The sequence below is a fragment of the Periophthalmus magnuspinnatus genome, chromosome 17 (assembly GCF_009829125.3).
Source record: "Periophthalmus magnuspinnatus isolate fPerMag1 chromosome 17, fPerMag1.2.pri, whole genome shotgun sequence".
In the NCBI taxonomy this organism is placed as follows: domain Eukaryota; kingdom Metazoa; phylum Chordata; class Actinopteri; order Gobiiformes; family Gobiidae; genus Periophthalmus; species Periophthalmus magnuspinnatus.
The window spans coordinates 3,996,726-4,019,155 of NC_047142.1; the positions used below are offsets into that span (position 1 = coordinate 3,996,726).

General features: G+C 41.1%; 1 protein-coding gene across 9 annotated transcripts in view; it reads right to left on the bottom strand.

Annotated features, from left to right (window-relative positions):
- The window catches only part of kmt2cb (lysine (K)-specific methyltransferase 2Cb), a 36,861-nt gene that overhangs the window by 13,482 nt on the left and 949 nt on the right, over positions 1–22,430 (bottom strand). For 3 of the 9 annotated variants that reach the window (XM_055228706.1, XM_055228704.1, XM_055228703.1), the window contains exons 2-36: positions 20,853–21,038; positions 17,763–17,851; positions 16,689–16,827; positions 13,945–14,100; positions 13,403–13,512; positions 13,204–13,313; positions 12,614–12,776; positions 12,339–12,510; positions 11,858–11,972; positions 11,532–11,707; positions 10,659–10,987; positions 9,555–9,602; positions 8,575–9,257; positions 7,886–8,008; positions 6,959–7,075; positions 6,764–6,868; positions 6,480–6,584; positions 6,222–6,403; positions 5,338–5,502; positions 5,121–5,227; positions 4,950–5,024; positions 4,633–4,863; positions 4,328–4,447; positions 4,043–4,165; positions 3,819–3,949; positions 3,039–3,216; positions 2,649–2,741; positions 2,366–2,413; positions 1,507–1,647; positions 1,404–1,436; positions 1,176–1,322; positions 950–1,088; positions 642–874; positions 481–554; positions 28–225 (exon numbers count right to left, since the gene is read on the bottom strand). In XM_055228706.1, the coding sequence (XP_055084681.1) occupies positions 28–225; positions 481–554; positions 642–874; positions 950–1,088; positions 1,176–1,322; positions 1,404–1,436; positions 1,507–1,647; positions 2,366–2,413; positions 2,649–2,741; positions 3,039–3,216; positions 3,819–3,949; positions 4,043–4,165; positions 4,328–4,447; positions 4,633–4,863; positions 4,950–5,024; positions 5,121–5,227; positions 5,338–5,502; positions 6,222–6,403; positions 6,480–6,584; positions 6,764–6,868; positions 6,959–7,075; positions 7,886–8,008; positions 8,575–9,257; positions 9,555–9,602; positions 10,659–10,987; positions 11,532–11,707; positions 11,858–11,972; positions 12,339–12,510; positions 12,614–12,776; positions 13,204–13,313; positions 13,403–13,512; positions 13,945–14,100; positions 16,689–16,827; positions 17,763–17,851; positions 20,853–21,037 (5,343 nt within the window). In that variant the 5' untranslated portion in view covers position 21,038. The remainder of the gene's footprint in view (positions 1–27; positions 226–480; positions 555–641; positions 875–949; positions 1,089–1,175; positions 1,323–1,403; positions 1,437–1,506; positions 1,648–2,365; positions 2,414–2,648; positions 2,742–3,038; positions 3,217–3,818; positions 3,950–4,042; positions 4,166–4,327; positions 4,448–4,632; positions 4,864–4,949; positions 5,025–5,120; positions 5,228–5,337; positions 5,503–6,221; positions 6,404–6,479; positions 6,585–6,763; positions 6,869–6,958; positions 7,076–7,885; positions 8,009–8,574; positions 9,258–9,554; positions 9,603–10,658; positions 10,988–11,531; positions 11,708–11,857; positions 11,973–12,338; positions 12,511–12,613; positions 12,777–13,203; positions 13,314–13,402; positions 13,513–13,944; positions 14,101–16,688; positions 16,828–17,762; positions 17,852–20,852; positions 21,039–22,430) is intronic. The other 6 variants (XM_055228708.1, XM_055228705.1, XM_055228707.1 and 3 more) reach the window with 6 other exon arrangements.

Sequence of the window (22,430 nt, forward strand, 5' to 3'; positions counted from 1 at the left end):
CGCTGACTTGACTGCATTCACTCTTACCTGTCTAAACTTCCACTCTTGTTCATGCTCTGACTCTTTTGGTTTCAAAGGGTCTTTAAACAGCAGATCTGTGTCTAGTGGTATGGTGGGATCAAACACCTCTGGAGGCTGTTGCTGTGGATGATGCCTCTTCACCGTCTCATTGGACATCTGGACTTTGTTGATGCGCAGGGCAGCTCGGTTATCCCTTGCCTTTTGCTAAACAGACGTAAAATACAAATGAGCATCAAACACATAACGGAAAATATGATTCACTAGGTGCATTTACCTGGGATTATCAGAAAAAATGCATTTCATTGTGTTGTAATGTTAGCTCAGATTGTACATGATAGTGAACAACTCAAAAAATTGTCATCTTAAAAACAATGTCTGTAATGGACATTTTTCTAATACGCATTATTACATAATTTTGAGCTGAACAGCTCTAGTGATAATGAATCTGTACAAACTTACCACATATGGGGCCCTGTCTTGGGAACTAGCCTTCCTCCAAAGTTTTGCGATCTGTTTTACTCTTGTTGTCCAGTCTAAAAAAAAAAAAAAAAAAAAGTTACAGTTGCAGCAAATGTTTTTCATGATACAATACAATTATAATGCTTATCAGAGAAATTTACCTGGGTACTCCTCTTTGAGGTTGGGGAAATTCACATTGGTATAAAGGACAGGTGCAACAGTTGCAAGCTCTCCAAGTGGCTCATCCTTCTCCCACTTGAGTGTACTCTTCTGGGCATTTGACATGGCTTCAGTCTCTCCTTCTGAGAGTGAAACCGGGGGTGTTGGACCAAAGCCATGAGTAGGGGATGGCCAAGGCCCTGCCTCTCTGGATATTTGATTAAATTTTCTATCTCTGTAATTCAGGAAATGCAAAATAATTACATTGTTAAAAAAACGTAAAACACCTAAATGTTCTAAGCTATATTACCTGGGATTGTCAGAAAAAGGCATTCGATTGAGAGGGAAGTTCTCTGGGATGCAGGGCCCAGTTGCTGCACTTCCAGAAAAACGTTGATTTGGTCCCATTACACCATTGATTACTGGTATTCGTGGAAACATGGTATTACCTAAACACAAGTGAACAACAAGTGAAAAAACTACGCATATGACAACATTTTAAAATGCATTTTCAACACTATTACAATGAAAACTACCTGTGTTTTGGTGTGGCATATTCAATCCAGAGGAGGCGGGGAGCTGACCTGGAGCTTGGGGATGAGGCACCTGTGGTGGAGGTGGTTGGCTTGTGCTGGGGCTGAGAACTGCAGTGAATAGATCCTCAACATCCTTTCCTTCCAGCTCTGTAACAGATTTTTGTGTCGCGTAACTTGTCAAATAATACACAATAGCCTCAAGCTAGTTTTGCAACCAATTAATAATACCTGGGATTTTGTAGAACTTGCTGAGAATTGATTCTGAAAAAGAAAAAAAGACAGTTTGGTAAAATTATCTTTTAAAACTGATGGCTCAATATTGATTACTGACCATCAGTAACCATCTTGTCTAGCTCAGGACTGAGGATTCCATCCAGAGGCTCTTCAGAGAGGGTTCGAGGGGTCCTGCGGCCGCCATGAGACTGTGGCGCCACTGGAGAACTGTCCGCCAGTGGCCCAATGTCCAGGCCAGCTGTTGAAACACACAAACATGAAAAAGAAGACATAACACATAAGCTTGTTGTAGTTTTGGTTACTTTGTGTTTAACTGAAAAGTTGACAGGAAATAAAGAGTAAGAGTGAGAGAAAGTTTTTTTGTAGTTTCTATATTTTCCACAATAGTCAATTTCATTTTATAATACTATAAATGACTGAACCCATTTAACAAAGATCTTGTGTGCCCTTTTACCTTCTCCTTTTAATTGTGAACCACTACAAAAAGGTACAGTTGGCACCTGTGGCTTTTCTTTCATAGCCAACTAAGCCAAACAGAGTTGTATCTTTACAGGGGTCGTAGGTTATCATACAAAATGCTTTGCATTATACTTAATATCAAATACAAACCATGTAATTATTTGACTGTCTAAGTCACATTCAATCTTGAAACATAGTGAACAACCCTGAAATGGTCCCAAAACTGAATGACAACCAAAAAAGACAACCTTGTTGGATGGTTTCTAGTCTATATATTTAATTTATAGCTCGTTTAAAATGCTGTCAGCGTAACAACATTAATGAAGATCACAACAATAGGCAGACAAAGAGCATATACTGAAATACTGGGTTAAGAGCTAAGAAGATTAAAATGGAAAGGTTAATAAGAAGCAGCATATACATGCAGAAAGGCAGGCGCGCAGTGTGAGAGGAAGAACACACTGAAGCGGGGGATTAGTAGGCCAGTGCACCCTTACCAAAAGGAGGAGGCGAGCTGTCAACCTGGAAGGAGCAAAAATCAAGACCTACAAGAACCCAAAACCAGATCAAATGAGTGAAAACTGTGTGGACAGAACAAGCACAACACGCAGTAGACGATGCAAAAAAACAAAACAAAAAAAAAAACCCAAAAACACAAGGGTGGATCAAATGCACAAGAAAGTTGTACTGACAGAATATTGGTGAAAGCCAAATAATCGGCCAAAAGAAATAAGACCACTGCCGTAAGCTTTTAGCTGTATACTATATACATAAACGCACCAGAGTCACTGCTTGTCTTTCCCAGCATTCCCAAGATGTCTGCATCAGAGTTCAAAACATCAGACAGATCAACTAAAGGCTCCTCAGGTGCCTCTGTAATTAAGGAAAAAAGGAAGAAACAAAAAGAAAGAAAACAAAACGGTCACAAATCATAAGATGTTGAATGGATATGAGTGGGCTTTGGGTGATTATTGTAAACTAGTTTTGTGTGTAGGTACACAACAAACCCTTATTTGATTTAAACAGTAAAATGACAAACTTCTGACCACAGTCAGCAACATTTACAGTACAGCCCAGTTGGGTTAGAAAAGGTTAATCCAAGTGCAGAGATATATACCATGTACAATTGCACCATTCACAATGGGCACTAGATATTGTCCCTATACATACCTGCTGCTAGTCTATTGTCAGGTGCAGTACTGACAACTGTATTTGATGGCCGGCTCAGGAAGGTGGAAGGATGCTTTCTTTCCACTTGACTTTGGCCTTCTTCCAGAAAACCTGACTCTGCCCCCTGCTGCCTGCTTTGTTTGCTTTTGTCCAGCAGATCCTTTCCAAAGAATGCCTCCTGAAAATTATGACAAACACAAAATATTTGATGATAAAGTCATAAATAAAAGGTTCAAGTCTCAGCCATGCCGCTACTGATCTAATGCAGCATCTACCTCCCCCACCACTTAAACCCACAAGTCATCTACTATCCTTCATGACATGTATCAGCGACTCCCTGCTGCACAAAGACATTAAAAGCCCAATGTGTTGCTCTTTCAATAATTCATGAAATGTGCTTCTGTCTTGGACCTTAAGGTTAGACCGACGGTTCCTCTCCTACAGTAGGAAAGATAAAGAGCAACACTGACAACTGCCCTTAGCAGTGAGGCAAAGACAAGTATTTGTTTCCACTAATGCAAAATGACAATGACATACTAGTTATAGATATGGAGCCATTAAGTCATCTTGAAATAGACTTATGAATATCATTCACAATGGGGCCAAATAAAAGATGAGAGACAGGTCTCCTCAGCTTCAACATCTGGGTAGGCATCTAAATAATTATCAAACTGTCAATAATTCTAATTTACTAGAGAATGTAGTAAACTAGAATTATTTATGTCTTGAATACACATATCCACATACAAATGCATAAATAAACCCCAAATCACAGCAGACCTGGAGGTAGGTGGGAAAAGCCTCCTCCAACTTGGTCTTCTTCTTTCTGTATCGCTTCTTTATTTTCTCTGGAACCTCTGATCCAGGAGGCATCTCATCTACAGGGGTATCAGGTAGACCTTCGGTCCACCCTACAGCACACAAAGGTAATAAATACATTTTCTGTAGAATGTATGGATTTTCAATGTGCTCTTGTCTACTTCAGAGATAAAAGGAGTTTATACCATCATTTCCTGTGGGGTTTTCTGACACAGAACCAGTGGAATCCTTTCTACAAAGGGTGCGCTTGGCTTTCCCTGGACCTTGCCCTGGACGACTCCTCTGGCGGACCATAAAGCCTCCAATACCTAAAGACATCATTAGATTTCATTATTAGAGTTGTTTACACTTAATTATCCATCATTTCGGCTTGAAATCTCAAAGACTAGGTAAGCCCCGTCAAGATTTCAACCATGTACTGTGCCATTTTACACTTGAGAGGAGCTGTCTCCTTTAATCAGATGCCCTACCCGGCCGGTACGGTTTCCTTTTCCGCTTTTTGCCGCCATCGCCCCCTTTGGAGTCCTCTTCTACTGGCTCCCGCTCCAGGCTTGAGTCGGACTTTGCTTCACAATCCATGAGCTCCGCCTCTGTGTGAGGGAAAGAGCAGTGATGATGAGCGACAGCCCTGTGCTACACAAATCCCCAACTGGGCCCCTCTGCCTCCATACTGGGGCCAAAACTCCATTCAGCAGCAGAGCAGCAGGCTGACTGCATAAAACCCACAGTCTTATTTTACTCATTTATAAACATTATTGTCAGGCTTAGTAATGACCTCTTTCACCGCAGGTACCTCTGTTATCCTCCATGTCTTCATCACGTGAGAGCTCAGAGAGAGGATCCACAGGCGTCTGCAGCACAGCCACACTGTTCTGGTTGATGATCTTTAACTTGAGCTTTGGTTTAGGCTTTCGACGGCGTGATGCTGTGGCAGACAGACTCTGGAGCTGGCACAGGCCTGATTCTGTCAGGCAGACTCCATCTTGGGTGTAGGTTCTTGAGAGATCTAAAAGAAAGTCATTGCAAAATTAAGTTTATGGCTAAAGCCTTTAATTAAAAAATAGAAGGCCTTGGCAAAAATACAATGCTTACCAATTTCTTTAGCCTTGGTGAAAATTTGTGTCATAAGTACAGGTTCGATTGTATCTCTGACCTTGGTCATGACTGCTGTAGGACAATTCATAAAAAAACATACCACAAAGATTAAAAGAAAAGCAAATGTATGGCAAGAGTTCCACTTGGATTAAAAATGTAAGCAAGAACCTTTAGTGGTCTTAAAAGCTCTACACATTGTGCAGTCAAAGCAGCTGTCAGCCACTTTTTCTACATCTTCTTCTGAATGGAGACCTTGACAAGAGGAATGAAACCATCTGCGGAGAAAAACATGGTTGAAGAAGGTGCAAATTAAGATACCAAAAATGTCTGCAAAGAGGTCATCTGAGAGTCATCTGAGCGGAGGTGTTTTTAAGACAATGCTCACCTGTCACACTGCCGGCACTGCACAATGACCGTGCCTTCACTGTAGTCCAACAGGCAGATGGGGCATGTGCTGAGGCTGGCACAAGGGGCACACTGGGTATAATTGTTCTGCCACTCACACCTCAAACCCGGTGTAGTAGCACCACACTGAGTACACGTCACACACCTGCAGCAAATAGGTAAACAAACAAGAGTGTTTATTAACCCATCTTTACATTTTTAGTCCGAGCTCCATCAGGAGTCTAACCAGGTCAAGCAGGTACCACACACTTCTGATCACTCACTGGTCAGAAGTGTTTAATACCTGTGCTAGTAGTGTTCATGCGTTCCACAAGTTATTTCCAAATATGGTCCCAGATTCTACAGACAGAACAACAACAATGGAACCAGGCTAAGCAGAGTGGACTAAAGGCGAGTGATGCCAGGTTTACACCTAAAGAGAGTCTGGTGCAGTTCAAGCTTGGCACAGGTCATGCAAGAAATCTAAAGTAATTAAAATCATGAGTGCTGACACACAAGCCTCGGAGCTAGTGTGGAGGTCGGTCCAAGGGAGGTGCGAGCCTGCGGAAATACGCTAGGAGATGATTTTTTTTTCCCCAACACCCTAATTAGACCGAGGCCAATTACGCACCGCAGTGCACCATAGTTTGTGTGACAGGCAGTCTGCAAGTAACTCACTAAAAAACACAAGCAGAACACACTCCGCATTGAGGGTAAACAAGACGCAAGGGTTCAACGTCATAACCCAAGCATTCCCAAATGTAGTACAATTTCAACATATTTCTGAAAGTGAGCAAACAGGATAAAAATTCTAATGCTCATCATCTGGCAGTTTGAGTGGTTTATGCATGAGATGTGTGACTTCTTATTTATGACATGGCTCACCATTTGCACTTCCAGCTGTCCTTGGGTACATTCTGCAGCGGAGGGTCCAGGCAGTAAGTGTGATAGCTGATGTCACAGTCGTCACATAAAAGCAGACGACCAGGATCTGTGGCCTGGCCACAGGCTTCACATACTGTGCACTCCAGACAGCGCCAGCCTTTACTCAACACCACTTTGTTCATCTGCTCAAAGCAAAAGTTTACACATTTACATGAAACATACTTTGAAATATGTTTGCCATAGGTGAACAGTACATACCTTTACACCTACACAGAACGGATGATAGCACTGACCACATTGAGCACAGGCTAAAAGTCTGCCCTCAGCACCAAGACCGAAGCTTCCGCACACCGCACACATGTCCTGGAACAACAGTTCAGTTATTTCCCACAGAGAAATTTATCATCTGGTGTCCAATTCAAGGACAAGAAAATAACTGTATCCATGACCCATGATTTGAGTAAGCATCTTCAACTCATGCAGATTAAAAAAATACACTAAACAAACTACTAGTGCCCCAATTAAAATTGAAAAACAATGACCTGTTTCATGGTGAAGCTGTCATTACTGGAGAATATAACCACAGTATTATGCATGGCACTCTCCTCCTCCTCTTTGATTGGATATGATGTTTCAATCGCAGTGATCTGAAAATCACAGAGTAAAAGTGTGAAGTAAAGGGGAGGTGTAGATTAAAAGCATGCACTGTAGAAAATAATCCTGCTGTAAGCATCTACCCCAGGATTGAAGCTGGGACTGGCTCCATTTCTCCCTCTGGCCCGGCCGCGTCCAGCACGCCCAGACAGTCCAGCACCTCTGGGTCTTCTCCTCCCTGGAAAGCCTGAGCCACGACCCTTTACAAGAGGAGCACAAAATGCATCAGTGAAAAAGCAAATGCAGCATTGTGAGGTGGGGAGCCTTTCACTGCGACTTAAGGTTATGAAAATAAATGCATTTGTCCTTTCGGTCAGAACTTCCACTGTAAAGGGTTTAAATTATATAAATATCAGAATGTTTGTATATGTTATACAATAACCACTTAAATTCATACTTCATTTGTAATATTGGGCAAGTATTTGGGCAGGAAATTAAACATGCCTTAGATGCTACTTAGTCAAATCAAAAACGGGTTCTTCAACATTGTCTTATAAACTTTCTCAAAAATACCTGAAATGTGTATTAAAATATTTTTCATTAAATGTATCACAAGAAAGATTGTTCAAATATAAAGAACGTCATTAAAAAAAATAAAAAAAAAAAAAAATTATATATATATATATATATATATATATATATATATATATATATATATATATATATATATATATATATATATATATATATATATATATATATATATATACACACATACACATACACACACACAAAGATTTATCATGGTTAGATTTACTCACGAGGAATTTACCATTAATACCTGCATCCAAGCCCTGAATTTTTATTCTCCCCCCAAACTCACAAGAATTTAAATACAATCTTAATTCCAAATCTCTTCAAATGAACATGCTTTTATTTCTTGTACGATTTCACCCACTGACAAAACAAAAAGCGTTGCCAAGCTTTTGCTGCACCTGTGATTCAGAGACTTTCTTTAACCCGGCTAAATGAGTGAGCTTCAGATGTGATTGGTGAGCCATAGTATTTACCACTCTGATGCTCCAGCCTGGGCTGCCTGAGGATTGCCTGGTCTTTGAGACGTCCCACCCCTCGGGCTGGTCCGGGGACCAGGCCAAGGGGGAATTCACACGGCTATGGGGGCTCCATGCACCCTAAGGTCAGGGGGTGGGGTGGGCCAGAGTGTGAGAAATAGGGAGAGGAGGGCGACAAAATGCAGCAACTTAAAAACAAAGCCAGCAAAAAACAAAACATACAAAAAGATGTTAGAGAGATGTTATGAGCCTCTAATGCAGCCATCTGGAAACGAGTCAAGACATTCTCTCCTTTAGTGTATATGGCTATGTAAGAGTATACATACTAATCTGTTCATTTGAACCTGTATCAGGAGGGGTCATTAGTGATAATTAGTACATGCAGGTTTTGAGCAGTTATAGAAGGTTAGCATTATCAGATTAATATTAGCGCTTTACAATAAGTTAGCTAAATTTTGTTAGTTTAGAATTTTGAAATAAGTTGGACTGCATTAGTACAGCATTGAGTGAGAAGAAAAGGTCAATAACGTTTACACATGAACATGGGATCGATGGGCTCGGATGATCATGATGAGCAGTATCGCAGTGAAGATACATGTGGTGTGTATGATACTAACCAGTGACTAAAGCGTGTTTGAGTTTTGAGATGGACCGAAAGCACTAGAGCATTTCTCCAATAGCCCTACCTGTTTGGCCCGAGGTCGCCCTGGAGAAAACTTCCTCTTGGTAATAGCTGGTTTGCCCATTCCAATCTTGGGGGTGAGTGGTATGAGGGTAGTTGCGTGAAGGCTGCGTCCCGCTGAATGAAGGAACGTATTCTGCAGGTGGGAGGACTCTCTGGGACTGATCACTCTGGCTAAAGGTGAGGAATGGGAGGGTCCAGTGACCATCTCTGCTAATCGCTCTACTGAGGACTTAGAACTTTCTCCAAATGTTAGGCTGGAAAGTAAAAGGCTAGGTTTGATTTCCGGCAGAATGTCCATGTTCTCTACAGAATCACAAGTTGAAGGGTTAACAGTTGGAAAACCGCTCTCTCCCTTTCCCCTGTTTGTGTCTTTAGGAACCGTTTCCAGATCATCTGCATTTGAAGCTTGTGGAAATGATATATCCATTGGTTGGTCCATCAAAGGTACGGGTGCAGTGCTTGTTTCTTTGGTAGAGATAATGGCCTTAAAATCCTTTGTGCTGGGGGTGAGCATGCCCTGCTCAGAGCATGTCTCCATCTTTGCTGGCTTCATTTGTAACATGTGATCCTGCATCTGTAGTGACTCCAGAGAACATGGGGCAGGTAAACTGTCCAATCTCTGACCTGCTGAGGAGACAGGCAGCTCAGGAGATGTGGCCTGTGCTGTGGTTTCTGACTTTGAGCCTGTGGAAGAATAGACAGAGGATTCAAGTCAAACAACAGCAGTAATATGTGTAAACATATAAAAAAAATAAATCATCATATAATCAGACCTTTTAATTCATTTTACAGGGAACAGGCATAGCAGGAGATATAGCTTATTTTAATTCATGTACATTTAAAGATTAATTAATTTTAATTGCATTAAGAACAGCATGGCTGTAATCAAACAGGTCAAACAGGCAGAGGACAGATCTGACATAATATTTGCAGGTCAAATCTGTAAAAGAAATAAGTGTGATTACATTGTAATGTTCATACCTTGTACTTTGTTGACAGAATGTTCGGTGAGATAGTTCTCAGGAACATCTAAAAAGAAAAACGAAAATAATAAGCACACAACAGACCAAATGAATGAAAGAATGTGTCATGAAATAAAAGAAAAATACATGTTAATAAAAAATGAGAGTGAAAATAAACAAATGCATTTGAAATAAACATTCAGAAAATGTGGTGGATAAGGTGTCTATATTTCTCAGATGTGGAAACACTGGTACGGTTAGGGGTCTCTTATTGTTTTTTTTATGTTTTTTATATTGTTTTTCCCTTTTTTTATTATGGACCAAAAGTCTGCAATAAAGATCTCTATTCCATCTATAAACCTTTAGGATGCTTTCATTTTAGATTACCAAATGTTTCCGGCTGCCTCTCTCCATTTCATTGGGATGAAGGACATCAGTTAGTGGTTAGTCCTGAATAGATCTAGTCATTCCTGGAATAGGTCATCCACACACTGGGCCAATACTCTGACAGTACAGATACCCTAGTCTTAACAAGGCACCCTCCATTTCCATCCACGAGTTCCCATGTCACCCTGCTCCTGACACACGCATGCACCTGCTCAGCATCTCTGCCAGGGAAGCCTGTAACCATGACAACCCACATCCCAGAGTCTTGTGCTCTGGGCTCATGAGTGTGCAGCTTGCAGGTGCTCATCCGGTGTTGATGCCAGAAAGTCAATTAGGAGATGGGCCCCAAACCATCTCTAGCCTTCAACTATTGACCAACGCTGAACACACATTCCCATTCACAACCCCCTGCTCTTGTGAGAAAAAAACATGGAGGCCAACACAAAATGTAAACACCATATTATATAAAAGATAGTACAATGGAATGTTATTGCAATATGACATTCGGTGCATTTGCTCCAGAATAACCTGGGTATAGTAGGCAATAGGAAATAATGGTGCATTCTCATTACAGTAAGAATTTGGGAAAAATAATGGAGCCAAGGTTGTTATACTGTAGGTAAGAAATTGTAAGAATGACAGGATTTTGATAAGATAATGAGGTTTTGAAATGTCTCTTCTAAAAAGAAGGCTGATCACCCACACATGCCAGTATGAATCAAGTAGGGATACGTACCAGGGGTGTATGGTGGAATGACCTTCTCCTCTGAGACAGCGCCCTGAGCAGGCTTTGGGTCTAGTTCCTCTGGGGGGTGCTTGTGCGTTTGGGAAGGGGTGTGAGAGCAGGGTTGTAGGTCCGTGTGCTTTGGGGCCAGCTGTGGGTCCGTCTCACAGTCTGTGTGCATGGGGGATGGCTGTGGGCTGAGCTCCGGGCCCAGCTCCATGTCCTCTGCTCGGGGCACACGCTCTGCAGCAGGAGGCCTGCAGTTAGAACAAATGTAGTCCTCTCTGGGCTGGATTTCTGTTTGGCCTGAGTTCTGACGCTCACACTCCAGGTGTAGCCATCTGAAAGAAGAGGACAATTACTCTCCATGTAACCACAAAACTGATCAGTTGGTATACAAAAAAAAAATCAATATGACTATTCAATAATTAAAATGACTGTTTCCAAAGTTATGAAGGACCTGAATATTACAAGCCTCTTTCACATTTGTAATGCCGCAGTCATCCAGGTAGGTTCCATACCAAAAGAAAATTAAATTCTATCAACTGGACAAAACTTTTGTCCAGTTGACAGAATTCAATTTTCTTTTGCTAAAGCCTCTACTCTCTATGGAGATGTTACAGCTTTGCCTACAATGTTCCACAGTATGAAATAGATCTGATTCATGATGCATTCATTTCATTTTATTTTTATAAAATCCCTCTAAAAACATGCATCCTTAGGGGGCGAGGTTTCCTCTTTGCAGAGCTGACCTGCTTGTTTCTAACATTAAAAGGAAAAAAAACAATTACATCTCCATGAGGACAAGTAGGTGGCAAACCCTCCACTAGAAATGTTACCCCCGTGTACCTTTAAATAGAACCAACAATACACTATGAAATTTACCGTTTGCACGTGTGACAGGATAGCACATCTTTGTGGCGCTCAGGGTCCAGAATGCAGGCACAAAGAGGACAGCAGAGAGCGGGGTCCTGGTTCTGAGCACACATCTCACACATGAGACTCGTGTGATGCCACTGACCACTGGCCCGCGTCCCACACTGGATGCACACTCTGCAATTCTAAAAAACAGAACATTCATTTATTAATGCAGTTTATAGGGAAATGTACACTTAATGTCTAGAGTCACCTTAAAGTTTACACTGATTCATTATTTTACTTAAGGCTTAACGCAACTCATCAGATTTAACCATTTATTCCTACATATTTACCTTACACCTCCATCCATTGGTGGGAATAGAGTCAATAGCTGGCTGTAGACAAAATGTGTGGTACCCTTTGTCACACATGTCACACACCAACATCTTCGTGTCCTCTCCAGGGTTCCTACAACAAATACTAAAGGTTAAAAGAAATGCTTGGGCCTTAAAAAATGATAAACATTTTGTTTCGTTATTACTATTATTATTATTAATACATTTTGCTCCAGCCAAACACTACACCAAATCAATGTATTCAGGATTAAATAACAAGGAGGATGAGGTCACCGAAGCCAGTGGCAAACGGGACTTGTTGCTACTGTTGTATTAAAGGTCATAAGGTCAATAGATAAAGCTGCAGGACCTTATATTTTCACCAAAACAAAAAGTAAAACAATTATCAAATCCAAACATAACCAGAGGTAACAAACATTTACTGATAATATGAGTAAGAAAACAAAGATATTCAGCAAATCAAGGGGTAGTTACTCACTTGCAAGTCTGGCAGACTTTGCACTCAGGACATTGCCAGCCTGCTCTCCTCAGAGGGGTCACGACCATATCCAGGCACATCCCGTGATAATGGAGACCACAACTGGTGCAGAAGAGCTGGTCTTGGAGATCACCAGGGCTATCGCACAATACGCAGTTTACATCATCTACAACTAAAGGGAAAAAAAACATCTGAGGAAAGGCCAGTCGACAAGTCCTTTGTCTTTTTCAAATACATTTTTATTATTATTATTATTTAGTATTTGCTTATCTTACACTTTTCTATGGCCAAATCAATGTGTTCTGAGCAGAGGAGAGAGAGACTCTGAATATCCTGAAATGTCCCGGCAGCCCCTGCACAGGGGTAATGGTAAAGTTGAGCACATCCTTCAGCACAGCACTTGATGGATGCTCCAAGGCGCTTGCAGTATGCACAGTGCTGTAGAAAGACAAATAATATAAAAAAATGGGCATCAAAGAATGTAACCTATAAAAATTTGTAAACAAACAGATTGGGCCAACTGACAGTCTTCCTCACATTAATTCTTTCTATGTAAAAAGGTGTGCAGCAATAGGCACTTGAAGTTGACGTTGTGCTGATGGGCTACAGCACTAATGGGCTGTAAACAGAAGAAAACGCTGCACCAAAGCCAACACAAGGAACTAAGCAGCCGCAAGAGCTGGGTCTGCTGAGTGGCGTGACCTTTTCCATTTCACAGCTGAGAGAGCCTTGCTGCCAGAGCGACCTTTACCAACCAGTCTGATCTATCAGCTTTGCTGTGCTCACAACTGCACCCCTCCCTGCTGGCCCAACACATTAAGATGGTATTAACAGCCATTAGACCACGAATGCCCCTCTGGCTTACCTTTGTGCTCCCTGAGTCAATTGCTCTGTCCACGTTAAGCAGAGATTGTCCCTCGCTACCACGAATGCCTTCGGACCACAAGGCACAACTATGATGTGCCCAGCACTGGCCTTGATTTTCAAATAGGAATGATAACAAGTTAGAGAAATACATAATATGGATGGACAGACATGTTGAAGCCTATAACAGTTAAACTTACCTGACTCAAAAAGAGACTGGACATTGAGGTCTTGAGGAAGTCCTACATGAGAAAGCTCATCCCAAAATCGGTTGGCTCTCTCAGGTTCTGCCTCAGAGCAGTCCGGCCCACTACAATAAAAAAGAAAAAGAACTAATAAAAAACAATAACAGACTTATATATATTTTTGCTGCACAAAGAATGAACAAGAAGGAAGAATACAAGCATCAGGAATGAGGAGGAATGAGGAGGAATGAGGAGGAGTGAGGAGGAGTGAGGAGGAGTGAGGAGGAGTGAGGAGGAGTGAGGAGGAGTGAGGAGGAGTGAGGAGGAGTGAGGAGGAGTGAGGAGGAGTGAGGAGGACGTGTTAGAGAGCACAGAGACGTCTGGTGAGAGCTACGTGATGCGGTGAACAAGGGCATCTATTCTGTCTAGTGACATAAACAAACTGTTATCAGAACCACCCCTTTAAGACCTTAGATTCAACTCTGACAAGATAATCCCTTTTAGATTACTTCTAACTGGGGAAAATGTGTAAGAGTCTTCAGATGTTGACTACTTACTTGAGCTGTTCCCTGTGTTCCAAGGTATTTTCTCTGGCCACAGTTTGTTCACCACCACTGGTCGCGTCATGCCGAGAGGGGATGCTAAATGCATGAAGTTCCCCCTGACCCAGGAGGCTCCGCCCACCACAGTAACAGAAGGCACAGAGGCGCTCACTGAAACAGACATTTTGCAGGTTCACGTGAGGATGTTTAACTGATATTAGACAAAAACATGTTTATGTAGATAAATAAACAAGATTAAAATGGATTTTTGAATGAATTGAATACCCTCTTATTAATAAGCTCTCATGAGATCCAGTTGGGCTGTTTTCAGTCAGACGTATTAATATCACTGACAGACTCCAAGATTGATTACAACCTTTATCAAAGTGGCACCTGGGTTGTGTCGCCTCCATCCGTGCAGAAAACCACCTTTTCACTGCACGAGGAGAAGATTTGGGGCCCTGGCCTTTTTGCAGATGGGGTTGACGGGGCAGTAGCATAACAGAAGGGGTGGGCAGCTCATACAAAGTAAGACGCAGTGCTTTGGGCAGGAAAAGTACAAAGACACAGCTCTTCAGGGCCAATCACTGCACTCTTCTTTTTAAAACACTCCTTTTTTCACGTCATATGAAAAGAATGGCCTATGAGAAAAGTGCTGTTTCTGGCCATTGTCAGAATGTCAGTATTTAAATTTGTATTTTTTCAGTTTGCTGTGGGCGGTGTTTTCCCTATCATTATATTGGCAGGGCGCCCCATCAACAGCCCCTCCCAGCCTGGCAATCAAATTATGCAATGCTGATCACCCATCATTCCACTGCTGCATAAAAACTACTGTATTCATAGAAATACAGTCCGTATTTTCTCTCATACCCTGAATTACAGGCTGGATTTGACAGGCAAAGGAATCCGGTCCGGGTTTTGCACTGTGCCATAGTCGGCACAGCTCTGCTGATCTCCAGCAACAACATGGGACAGATGCAGAAACCGTCCCACCTCAGGAGTAAGTTCAACTAGAGTTTGTAGATTATAATAAAATGCTTATTAATGCTTAGTGGCACTTGGTAAATGGTCAAAACCTGGTCAAACCTAGCAGTTTAGATAAAGCTGTTAGCGCCATCGTTTCACAGATAAATAGAGTTGTACATGGGTTAGGCTCATAGGTTGGACTGTAAAGCAGTGAGTAGAGGTGCCATTTGCTCCACTGTGACTGTTGTGCTGATCTTGTCTGCTCCTTCTTTAATTCAGAAGCAAATAACTGTAGCCTGTTAGATCATGTGTAGAGTTCATAACAGCAATGTATGATATAAATTTACTATAAAACATTTTTATGAGGTGTTTAAAACAATATTAAAGAACAGATATTTAAACAATTAAATATTACCAATATTTATAAATCAATATAATCTATAAGCACATTTTACTATCCTGCAGCACGCTGAAGCCTACTATCGGGCGCGTGCATGTACGCCACATGTGTCAAACTCAAGGCCCAGGGGCCAAATGCAGCCCGCAACATCATTTTATGTGGCCCGCGAGGAGATAAATTAAAAGGCATGACTGTCATTTTAAAATAAGTCTATGCTGCTTTAATGTGTGCATTGACAATAAACTAATGAGATTTTCCCGGCAAGTGGAACTGAGAAATATTTGCAAATAATCATCACAAAATGTTCATGAAGCCGAAAATTGTTGGCGTGGAAGGAAGTTGGGAGGAAGAAAGGTGAAGGTGAATACAAGTTTGTGCTTTGAGGAGAAAAACCTGTATGTTTTTTGTGTTATGAGGCGGGGTCGGTACAATCTACGTCTACATTTTGACCTCAAACACGGAGCTAAGTGTGCAAAAGTGAGTCTGCAAGAAAAACAACTAATTGTCCAATAATTAAAAGGCTGTAAAAGGACGAATTTGACACAGAGCTGAAGGTCTGTGAGCAGGTGTGTCCCGACCAGATACACGCATTTTAAAAATGTCAGTTTATCACAGAAACCGTTATTTAACAAGTTAAAAAATAATTGCATTTATTTTACATGACATTTGTTTACATTTAGTGACATTTATCCTGCCGCACAGTTACATCTGGCTCTTGATGGCAGCCATTTTGCTGGTGTGGCCCTCGGTGAAAATGAGTTTGACATTCCTGATGTACGCAGTCAAACTCCACACCCCCACTCCACAGTGGATCATTCAGACGGGCGCATTTAACATAGTTTTGACTTCAAACTTTAAATAATGCTTGAAATATTAATATTAGGTCTGTATGACAGTGCAGTGTGATGTTATTTAGGTTATATTGGCAGGATTACTCAAATTTGCCATAAAAAGTACTGATTATCATCAATTGGGCCAGTTCAACTGAAGGCCTGAGGGCCAATAAAAATTGGTCTGAGGGCCGCATTTGGCCCCGGGTCCTGCAGTAAACCTCGGGGAAACACTGCAATAGTATACAATTTCTGTGGCTAATTATGATATGAAACTGCTCTGCAGTGAATTAGGATTGTGCAGCCTTAGATAGCCTTTTCTCTCTCTTATTTTAGATTGTTTCATTTTTTTTACCTCACGCTCAGACCTGCACACCTCTCAGTATTGGCACCAATGTTAACAATAGCAATGAGAAGATTATCTAAGAAAGTACCAGCCAAACACTACTTCAAATGCTACTCAACAATTGTGGACAGAATTTTTACTGAGTTTATAATACAAACTGAGCAAAGGGTCTTTTCAAAAATGGGAATGTGCTGGCTTCATGTTTGCACTGTGTTACCTGCTTGTAACTTCTCTGTTTGGGACAGACAGGTCAGGTAAAAGCTCAGCAGGAAGGCTCTCGTCCACCTCCTCCACCACAAGCTCCTCCTCCTCAGTGGTGACCACCTCCACCGTCTCCGCTGGCTGCACTAGAAGGTCTGAAAGCAACAGCAAGAGAGGACTTAACATTTGTCCATTGTGGTGTCTTTGAACCCAGAACCTGGGGTTCAGTGGTTTACTTTACCTTCAAAGCTAATTTTGTCTAGTTTTGATGACATGCATTTATAGGGTTAAAAACCTCCTAAATCACTGACTGTGTGATTGCCTCCGCAAAGGGAAAAAAGACAAAAGGATATTAACAAGTTTACATGTGGATTCAATGCATATCTTTTACTTTTACATATTTTGTGAAAAATATAAGTGGCACTCTTGCAGTGTTGTTCAATAAATTAACAATGGCCAATTTAACCCTAGTGTGCTGACCTTTTCAAAAGGACAGGACTACTTGACCTGAGCAGCAAACGAGAATAAACAGAATCAACAGAACCAAAGATTACAATTAGCCTGAGGCTACAAGGGAAGGGCACTCAGAGAATCACTGTGGTTATAGCAGACATACAGAATAAAAGGCAGCCTGCACAACAAACAGACATACTAAAGTCTTAATATTATCTGCCATATTCAAATTATGTGTTTAAAGTGTACATAGAAAAAAGCCAAGTGTTCATTATTTACCTCTAATCAACATGATAGCACTAAGATGTATGAGAATGTGAGACGTGGTCATGTGATACGATGTACACATAAAAAGCACATAAATGGGTCTGAAGAGACTGATGGGATTTTAAAAAGCTTTTAGAGGGCATTAGCCTTGGGCTCTTTCCCACTGCACCTCAATGCCAATTTCAAGCAGGAGGAGAGATGGAGCGGTAGCAGGAGGGAAAGTGCATGTAGAGCTTCACAGCTCAAGCTAAACCCTTTCAATTCTAGTCCTCAAGTAGAAGCACTGGAAGCCACAAGAAAACTCATTTATCCTTTTCCAGGAGAGAAAGTACGCTCTATCTTTATGGCACCATCCTCACATTCAGTTTACCTGTGTCCTGAGGGCCTATGGTCTCTGTGATCTCAGTCCCGTCCATGCTGTCCTCCTCATCCATAGAAGCTCTTGCTCTGGTGCGCCCCCTAGAATAAGATGCACAAAAGACGGTATAAATTTGCCGATTGGTGGTGGTCAGAGGACTAGAGATTTGATTGTAAACGGAAACATATCAGACAGTGTAGTGATAAGCTCTGTAGCTGTAGAGCCAATTTAGGTAATTTACGCCCATTATAACTCATATACAATGACTTTAATCTTGGGCATTGCCTAAACTGTACACTTCTCTTCCTAAATGTAATGGCTGTAGCTCTTTAGTCACCCACAGTTCTGCTTAAACATTTTGTGCCCTCTATTTAACTATGTGTTTAAAAAATTGCATAGGAATAACACTAAAAGTGCAAATATTGGCTCAATATACTGCTTCATCTCTACCAATAACAAAGGCTGGCAGCCTTGCTTCTTTCAGAGGCCACAGCAGTAGAGTCTTTGGAAGTCCAAGAAGCTCTTTAGGTGCTGCCCTGAAGGGCCAAACGTATGACATAGATAATATGAAAAATAACTCAACATGTGCTTTAACGAGTCACACTAAACTAGCACATGAGTAGTAATCAACTGTCATAATATTTTATTTTTAATGTAATATTTTTTATCATCAAATATTAGTTTGCCAATGCAGGTGAGAGTATCCATAATAGAATGCATTTGTAATAGTCCGAATTAAAATGCAACATGGACTGCTTGTGAGGTAACACACAAAGCCCAAATGAGAACAGCCCGTCTCTGGGGGGCTGACAAAGATATAGAAGTTGGAAGCGAGGGAGGAAGCGGATGGAGAAAGGGAGGTGGGGTTAGAATTTATGCCACCGGAGAAAAATCTGAATTGGACCTGAGCCAACAACCCCACCTTTTAAACAACTTCCTTTTCAAAATAACAAACTTGAAAGTGATAAGACCGACCCAAAATCTGCCTCATCTCATCAGAAAAGTGGGATCATTTAGGTCAATAGTTTTACATAATCTTACATGTATCGATACCTTAAGTTAGCCTTTGCTTTTACATACATTTGGTGTTACAAATTGGGGCAAATAATGGAGTTTCTTCTCTTCCCCAAGCTCGTTTTTAAGAGTCTATAATGCCAAATATATCAATATACAAGAACAACGGTAAAGTGCACACTTAGGATTTCTGTAGTGACATTTTTTCCACAGCATTTTAGACAAACAAATTCATTAGATATTAAAAGCTGTTTTTCTGACAAACCTTCTATACTAACACAGCCTCATACCCAGGACAACTTATCCCCCACTGCTCCACCATGGGGAGAGCAGGAGGAAAAAAAAGAAAAAAAAGAAAAGGTGAAAATAATGCTGTGGTAAGTAGTTCCAGCTCAGAGAGGGCCGCCACGAAATCCCAGCGTGGATCAACTGGAGATGGGCAGGCTAGCAGATGGAGCGTGGGCAAATCTAGTAAATTCCAACAACCAGGTTTACAAGAGCAATTTCTGACACACTCTCCTTTGCCACGCACATTAACTTTTAACACTTTGCCATTTTGAACGTTGGCTTTGTGTAACTTTGTCTGCTAGAAGCATATTCTTAAAAAAACACAATGTTAAAATGTATTGCGATGAATCAGTAAGCCAGATTCAAACTAAAAACAATGGTAAAGAGACTCTTGAGTAATTCTTTGGTATAGGCGCATCAAATTATTTATTTTGCCACCTGAATAAAAGGTGAAATCTGCGTTTAAAGTTCAAGTTTGTCCCCATGTAGTGATGGGACGGTGCACTCCCTGTCCCATCACAGTCCTCCCTCTCACAGCATGACTTCATCTACCGCTGTCACCACTCACTCACTGTATACACACTATTCTCCTTCATTGAACTATAACGTGATTTTAATTCTTTGGCCAGTGAAAACATGCTTTTCCTATACTGTACAAAGATGGTCCAACGAGTGGGACTGACAGGCGGATTAGTCAAGCACAGAAACGCATGCTCTGCTTGTTTCCAAATGAACAAGAGGGCTTCTGAGAAAAAAGGGAAAAAAAGTAACACAGAGGACCGAAAAATACTGCCAATTTCTACAAAAGCAATGAGCAATACATTTCTGTAAATCTTACGCAAGATACGTTTAAATGGTAAATGACATTACGTCATATGTGAATGAAAAACAAATCTGAGATGTGTCCGTCTGCGTTTGGCCTGAGATGCAGTGGAGGTTGGTGATCAGACTGAAAATCTGGATTTACCAGGCTACCATTTTGGGGCATGACTCAAGAATTGGGCTACCATACATTTTACAATCATTCATTATGTACAGCCTGTAATGTAAAAACTGTGTCTCCTCTGTGTAATAAATGCCCTCTGCACATTCGGCTTTATTTTTCAGCCAATGTTTTTTTAGGTGATGGTGTGTTAGGGACTACTGTTGTCAAGATAAGAACATTTCAAATGTTATTTTGAAACTAAGGAAAAGGCCCGATACAGGACAGCGCCTTAGATACCACAATGATAATGAAGTACTTACTAAGATAATAAAACAATCTTTATTCAGCTTAATTACATTTTCAACTCAAAATAATTTCTTAGACCTCAGACATCACACTAGATACAGATTAAGACCATTCTAACATTCGGTCCAACACCATTACTATTCAAGACTTTTTTGATTAGTTAGTACATCATCGACACTGATACAGCACTCTAAAAATATATCAAATACATCACCATAGTACTCAATTAGAGATGTCTCAAACTGTTCTATCACAGCTAAAGCAAAGCACAGGATTGCTTGTTCCTTTTCTCACATCGTATTTATATTTTTGTCACATCAAGAGCCTTTTAGGTCGAGCACCACTGACTTGCATTATGTCTAAAGTTTACTGTGGACACATGAAGCTCTCATTGTTCAAATGAATGAACTTTCAAATTTCAAGGTTTTTGTCTGACCATTTTCACTATCACAATAACTACATGTTACTGTTAAGAATAAACAGAGGAATGTGTATGGAACCAAACAAACTTTTAGTAGAATCATTTTTAAAACAACCTTCTGGTTTTGATTTTAAAAAGAGGAACCTACTTCTTTCTGCTCTTGGATGAGGATGACGGTGGTGCCTGGGCAAGGATGGCAGCATCCTTGCGGGGCCTGCCTCGTGGCCGCTTGTCAGCGTGGGCAGGACTTTCTGTGGATGCGGCCCCTGCACTGCTGGAGGGCGGTGAGGGTCCCTGGTCAGAGGGCTCCACAGTATTTTCCTCTGATGGCATTCTGAAACACAAAGCCACATTGTGAACTTTTGCGGAGATGGATTTGTTTAGGTTGTTACTAATGAGGATAGAGCCATAAACCAACCAGTAAAGAGTTCCAGCCTTCAGAGAGTTATCAGACGTATACCAGCTAGACCTGGGCTCAAACTAGACCGTCTTTTAGTTTGGAGGAAATGTGGAGCCCACAAAGGTAAATAAATAAAAGGTCACACATTGGCTGACATGAGTGCAAATATTTTATACTGTACAGCAATTCTCCAATAAAGAAATGTCATGGATGAGATGGCTTGGAAGATTTCATTTTGAAATGTTAAATTGTATATAATACAATTTTGATTGGAAAAAAAATGTTCTTGTGTAATTAGATCAGATAATCAGATAACATAAAAGCTACTCAAACAAACATTTTAATTTTGCATCTTGAAATGATCATAGGTACATTTTATTTTGCAGTGGAGGCTACAGGCACTTGCATGGTTACTCTGAGGGTTCCGGTCTGAAAAGTTTGGGATCCCCTGGGTTAGTAGACTGCCACAGCCATCTTGGCTTTAGTAACAGGTTTACTGGTACAGCAGGTTGTGCTTCTAAGGTTTATATAACCAAATTTATATTAATAACATGACTGACATGTCAAACAGCAGGCTGAAGAGAGCTTCTAAAACATATAATCATATTGCATGGACTGTTACTAGCTCTAACTTTTGGGAACTCTCACATATTAAAGCTTGTATTGAACATAAAATACCTTGTAGAGCCTTAGTGCCAAAAAATCATCATATACCAACTGGAGGTTTATTACTGGGGGCATGGGAGGTAAGGGACCGGCTCCTGTTATACATAACCACCCTCCATGGTACACTGAAGGATGCTAGCGTTAGCTTTTGTTAAGACAAGTCAAGCCGGGCACAAAGCCGACGCACAGCTAACCACCGCTAGCCCGTTGTGTTGAACTCTCGCCTTTTCTAACACTGCCACTTATCAGGTTTATATAGTTCAGGGCTTAATGTTTGAAATTATGGGCTTTAGTTGTAGTGGGTGCCATCCGATCACAACATAAGCCAGAAGTTTTAAAGTGGCACAGTGTTATCGTTTAGAGCAAACAGGTTAACATCTGGTTGTTGTTGGCCAACTCCTCTTCATCAACCAGGCAACTATATGCCCACATAAGCCACTCATGTTTAGACACAACTGAACAAAGTCACTGGTTTAGAATAGCACGTCTCCTTTCTTTAATATAGCATTAATAAGTCCGAATAGTTTGGGAGAATATGATGCCAAATAAACACAAAGGCTTGGTCCACTGAATGAAACAGGATTACTGGGAGATGCATAAAAGTGGAAATGATGCACACAACAGCTTTTACTTGCTCTACAACAGAACCGTGTGAGATAC